At 42.0% G+C, this 5435-nt stretch overlaps 1 protein-coding gene across 1 annotated transcript in view; it reads left to right on the top strand.

Moving 5' to 3' along the window:
- The first annotated feature begins 4849 nt into the window (after positions 1–4849).
- Positions 4850–5435, top strand: part of LOC103925719 (transmembrane emp24 domain-containing protein 7-like) — a 33243-nt gene continuing 32657 nt past the window's right edge. The window contains exon 1 of the mRNA XM_009334468.1: positions 4850–4881. Coding sequence (XP_009332743.1) covers positions 4850–4881 — 32 coding nt within the window. The remainder of the gene's footprint in view (positions 4882–5435) is intronic.

Here is a 5435-nt window from a genome sequence, read left to right on the forward strand (position 1 = left end):
CACCTATCTGCCCATTTCTTTTCCGAAGACTGGAGCCTCATAGCAGGCTGAAGCTGCTTCTGAGCTACCACAGTCTGCAGCTTTGCATATTAAGACACACTGAAATTGGTGCCAGATTTGTTAGATGCAGAGCCGCAAACCACCAGAGTTCATGAGGAGCTACACATATTTTTGGCTGTCCTTGGTGCAAGGTGGAAAGGGAAGTGTGGCAGTCAGGCCACATTCAATAAAGCAGCAACCACTTCAACTGTCAGCTACCTCCTTCAGATTTAGGATGGGAAGAAAGAAAATATTTTGCTGTTGTACCAGGTCTACTCACTGACATGACAGCTTGGAACTACTAGCAGTTGCTTTAACCCTCTACACGGATGCTCTAACCTTGTTAAAGAAATACAGTGGTCTGAAGCAGCTTCAGCTTGCTCTTTCTCATGGCTTTCTTTTTCTAATGAAAAGCAGCAGCACATTGTTAGCACACCTATGTACTACCCCACACTGGGTTCATGGAAGTGATCCCATGTTCAAATAAACAGAATTTAAACAGCCATGCATGAGGAAACATGCAGCAAAGAAGGAAAGATGATGACCTTGCACCAAGCAGTTCCACTGGCAGTAATCATGAGGTTCTAAGACCAGAGTTGCCTACAGAAACCAGATCTCACATGAATTTTTTACAGAAGTCTTCAATCAACTCACAGTCTTTGCTTCCTAAGATCACATAAGATGTCCCCATGTAAGATTCCCTTGAGGACTCTGGGGAAAATGTTCCTTTAGAAAAGGTCTGGAATTATTGTTTTGTGAAAGGGCAATGAGTTAGCAGTTAAAAGCAGTGCTGATTTTTCAATGTTATTGCTACTCACGTTACTGTGATGCAAATAACTTATACCAAACACTAAGAGTGCTGAGAAGAGATTTATTTTTGTTTAGTGAGTACATGAAGTTCCTATTAGGGGCCAAAGTCCATGGCCTTGTTTACAAGGTTGTGGACATCATGGGTTATAGGAGTCAGTATCACCATCTCATTTGAATGAATCATGGGTATATCTGGACTTGTTCTTTTTTGCAGATTGATAGAGATCTGCTGCAGCACGCTCACTGGACCACTGTTCTGGGGTACACACTGGGCACTTAAATGCTTTTGGGATGCTGCAGCTCTGTTGGCATTTCCCCTAAGCACAGATTCTTTACTAGCTACCTGTATGTTGACACAGGACCTCACAGGCCAGCAACCTTCTCAGGTTCCTTCTCAGGTAACTTCTCAGGTTACTGCTGTGTGCTGGTTTTGGCTGGGATAGAGTTAATTTTCTTCACGGTAGCTAGTATGGGGACGTGTTTTGGATTGGTGCTGAAAACAGTGTTGATATTTCAGGGATGTTTTCGTTACTGCTGAGCAGTGCTTACACACAGTCAAGGCCTTTTCTGCTTCTCACACCGCCCCACCAGTGAGTAGCCTGGGGGTGCACAAGAAGCTGGGAGGGCACACAGCTGGGACAGCTGACCCCAACTGACCACAGGGATATTCCATACCATATGACGTCATGCTCAGTATATAAAGCTGGGGGAAGAAGGTGGAAGGGGAGGATGTTCAGAGTGATGGCGTTTGTCTTCCCAAGTCACCGTTACGCGTGATGGAGCCCTGCTTTCCTGGAGATGGCTGAACATCTGCCAGCTGGTGAGAAGCAGTGAATGAATTCCTTGTTTTGCTTTGCTTGCGTGCGCGGCTTTTGCTTTACTTGTTAAACTGTCTTTATCTCAACCCACGAGTTTTCTCACTTTTACCCTTCTGATTCTCTCCCCCATCCCACCGGGGGGGAGTGAGGGAGCGGCTGTGTGGGGCTTGGTTGCTGGCTGGGGTTAAACCACGACACACTGGCACTTCCAGATTTGTCAGTGTTTTCCATGCACTCATCCTTTGGCATCACATTTCTGGATGAGGCACAGAAATTACTTGCGGATGATCACTATGGGGGGTCTTTGCGATAGGGTGGGCCTTGTAACTAATTTTTAGGATTCATAACTTAGTAAGAACAATGCCCCAGAGACCTATACAAAATAAAACATTACTTCTTTCCACAAGCATCATTAGACCAGCTAGTACAATTAAGAAAGATGGACAAGTTTCAGGCACATACAACCTTTTCCTGCATGGAGGCAATGAGCACATATGATTTCATCTCAGACGAAATTTATGTCTAAGTTGGCAATCCGCTGGTTTACAGGAAGGTTCCTGATGGAGTTGGGATTCTTCTATAGAAGGGTAATATCAACACACACACACACCAAAAAAAGGCAATAAAATGTGATTTGCAAAATAAGACAATGGCTAAGTTCAGAAAAGCTTTTCAGACAAGTGCTTTTGTAATAAATCTTGAGTTTTACCATTGACTCCCACAGAAGTAGAACTGGATTCAGTGGTTTGATCTCTATCCTAATGATGTAATGGTGAGTTTTTGCAGTTATGGGGTTGGAAAGGGCAGCACCAATGCTGTAATGTTTTTTATACCTGTTAGTTCACCTTCAGCAGAGGCAGCTATCATTTATAAATTCCTGTGAACTCTCCTGGGTTGAACAGGAGACAAACTGTTCTTCCAAGAGGTGCCTAGCACCAGAAATGCCTGGGCTAGCTGGGATCTGAGACTCTGTGGTGGTTTTTGTCATGTTCTGGCATCAAATCCCTTGTTTTCTTTACTTTCCAATTACTTTTCATTGCAGGGCACGGTGTTAGTTCATCTCACAGGAATTTGTTTACTGTTTCTCACTGTTCCAAGCCTCTTTCCTGGTTACTTTTCAACTCGGAAATTACGTTTTCTACACAGACACATTTTTTCCCCTACAGTTCTGATTAGATACTTCCTTTTTTCAACTTTTTGCCTTACTCTGGTAAGTAGCATTACTAATCACTGGAGAACATTGGTTGGTCTGCAGCTATATTTTTCAGTATGGATGAAGGTTTTCTCAAGTTCAGAGGGTGTCTTCTTTGCTGGATGCTAACCAGTAGTATGTCACTGGAGTAAAAGCAGTGAAAATAAGCCAAGCATTTTAAAGCACAGTCTTCATGTGGTTTGTAACTTATTTTTCATTAGCTTGGGTCTGTGGGAATGTAGTGTTAGCTCACAATCTGTTTTTATTTCCTCCTTTTTTCCTCTTTCCATCTTGTTTTCTCTCCTTTTTCCTCCTGACTTTCTATCCTAGTTTCTTCCCCGCCATCTTATTTTGTATGCATCATGGGCTACAGCCAGGATAGGGAATTTGATTATGTGGAGAAGCTCTGACGAAGCAGAGCGCATGGTTTAAATGGATAGGCAAAGCAACACATCTAGTGTGGAAGATGTATAGATTTTTTTTCTACCCTTCTACCATATTCTTTTCAAACATCTTCAAACTATATCTTATTTCAGAGCTTGAACCTGCTAAATAAATGTACCAAATTGACAGGATTCTCTGTCTTGCCTCTCTCCCTTCTAGTCCGTGGTGGTTATACCAAGGCTAACAGGCCTCTGCGCATTAGAGGTATCTGTTTCCTTAGGGACCTCATATTTGCTAGCATTAAGGCTTCCTGCTTTAAGTCAAATAGATAGGATGTTGCACTTACAATTGGGGCATTGAAGGAGAAGGATATTGAAATAACAAAGAAATTGTCATTTCAGGATGAAAAGTCACCATAATCTGCAAGACCTTTTCTTGGGAGTTCTTCTAACGCTTAAGATCAAACTCTCAAAGGTTGTATATGGCTAAGGGAAGCAGGAAGAAAGAATTCAAGAGCCAGATCTGCTGTCTGTGCAAACAAAATGCTCAGTACCTTCTGGAGGAGCCCTGGTAGATGTCTTCATTGCTGTGCCATGTTGATGGTGTATCATCACACTAGTGTGACCCTGATGGAGTAGGGAAGTGCAACCATGCCCCACATCATTCCCAGAACAGCTCAAGGTTAAATGTAACATAAACCCTAGCAGCCAACAGGAAAGGCTCTGCTGGTATGTTGCACAGTAGCAGCTGGAAGACAGTTTTATTACTGCTGGCTCTTACTCTAAGCCTGGCTTGTTTAAGATCTGAGTGCTTCTCCTTTAGTAGTAAAATATTTTAAATCGTAATACAGTTTAAAATAGCGCACATATTATGTCACACCATAATACACAATCTCCACTTCCACTTGGGAAGACCAAAACTTAAAAAATGTTTCATAATATGCAAACACTTCGGATTTATTTAACATTTTATACTTTCCTTGGCTGTACTAGTTTTCTACTTTCTAAATATATAAACTCAGCCAAACTGAATATTCACAGAAAAGCAAATTGGGAGGGTTCTGGGGGGTATTTTTCCTCTTCTAAGAATGTAAATTGAATAGTGCATCCCAAATGGATGAGGAAGATTCTTTGCCAAAAGTTTTTTCTAATAAAAATAATTACAATGACATATGTGCCAGTTTAGGACAGGTTGTTATACACGACCAACTGTATCTATGTGTATATAACCAACCAACTCTAAACAACTGTATCTATATCTGTATGTATGGATTGTATATATGCCGGTTTCTAAACTAGGAAATAGGAATTATTTATTCAAGAACTAAATTTAAATAGCAGTTCCTGCCCGGCTGCCTTCACAGGACGCACAGAAGTGTGACCAGAGATGGAGCAGATGTCCTGCATGGCTTCTGCTGGAATGGAGTTAGAACTGCCCTGTACTTCAGACCCTGCATTGCTAAGAGCAGACAGCCTGGGGGTTTAACTCATGCTGTACGTCAGAGCCTGCGCTTCATACAGTCATCTTGCTAAGGGACAGCCAAGACAGAGTGTAGAATGAAAACTGTGATGCTCTGGAAGGAGAAGATTCATTGTAGTCTGACGCCATGGCAGGCACAGATGAAACAGACGATGCAAAGTTAGTTCAAGGCAGTAGGAGTCTCAAAAGGGAAAATGCTGCTCTCTTCAGTGGCAGAAGGACTGGAGAACTGTTTGCGTACTTTTCTCTTGGATCCAACTGGAAGTGTCCAGCTCTCATCAGCACTTAAGGATAAAGATTGCTTGCTGTACTTTAAACTTGTGCGCCGTAGTTGAGGTGACATGTTTGACTTAAATCCATCCATCAGCCTCTTCTCCTTCTGCAGCTTTAATGTCTGGTTTCTTAGCACGTCTCTCATTCCTTCAGATTTACTGTCTTGCACTCAGAATAATTAAGCTACACTCTGATAAATGGCTGGGGTTTTTACATTTTGTACAGCAAGGCATTCATTTGGTTTACACTGACTTTCATTTCCTTGGACTGCCATTTATTTAAATAAAGATCTGTATCTTTACTTAAACATGAAATGCATTAATCAGTGATATAATGGCTACTTTATTACGCTTAGGTGGAGCTGGTGAAGTCACATGGTTATATTGATCTGAGCTCAAATCAGGGTTCAGTTCTGACCTTCGATATACTCACATAGAGTT

The sequence above is a fragment of the Pygoscelis adeliae genome, unplaced genomic scaffold (assembly GCF_000699105.1).
Source record: "Pygoscelis adeliae isolate BGI_AS28 unplaced genomic scaffold, ASM69910v1 Scaffold252, whole genome shotgun sequence".
NCBI lineage: Eukaryota > Metazoa > Chordata > Aves > Sphenisciformes > Spheniscidae > Pygoscelis > Pygoscelis adeliae.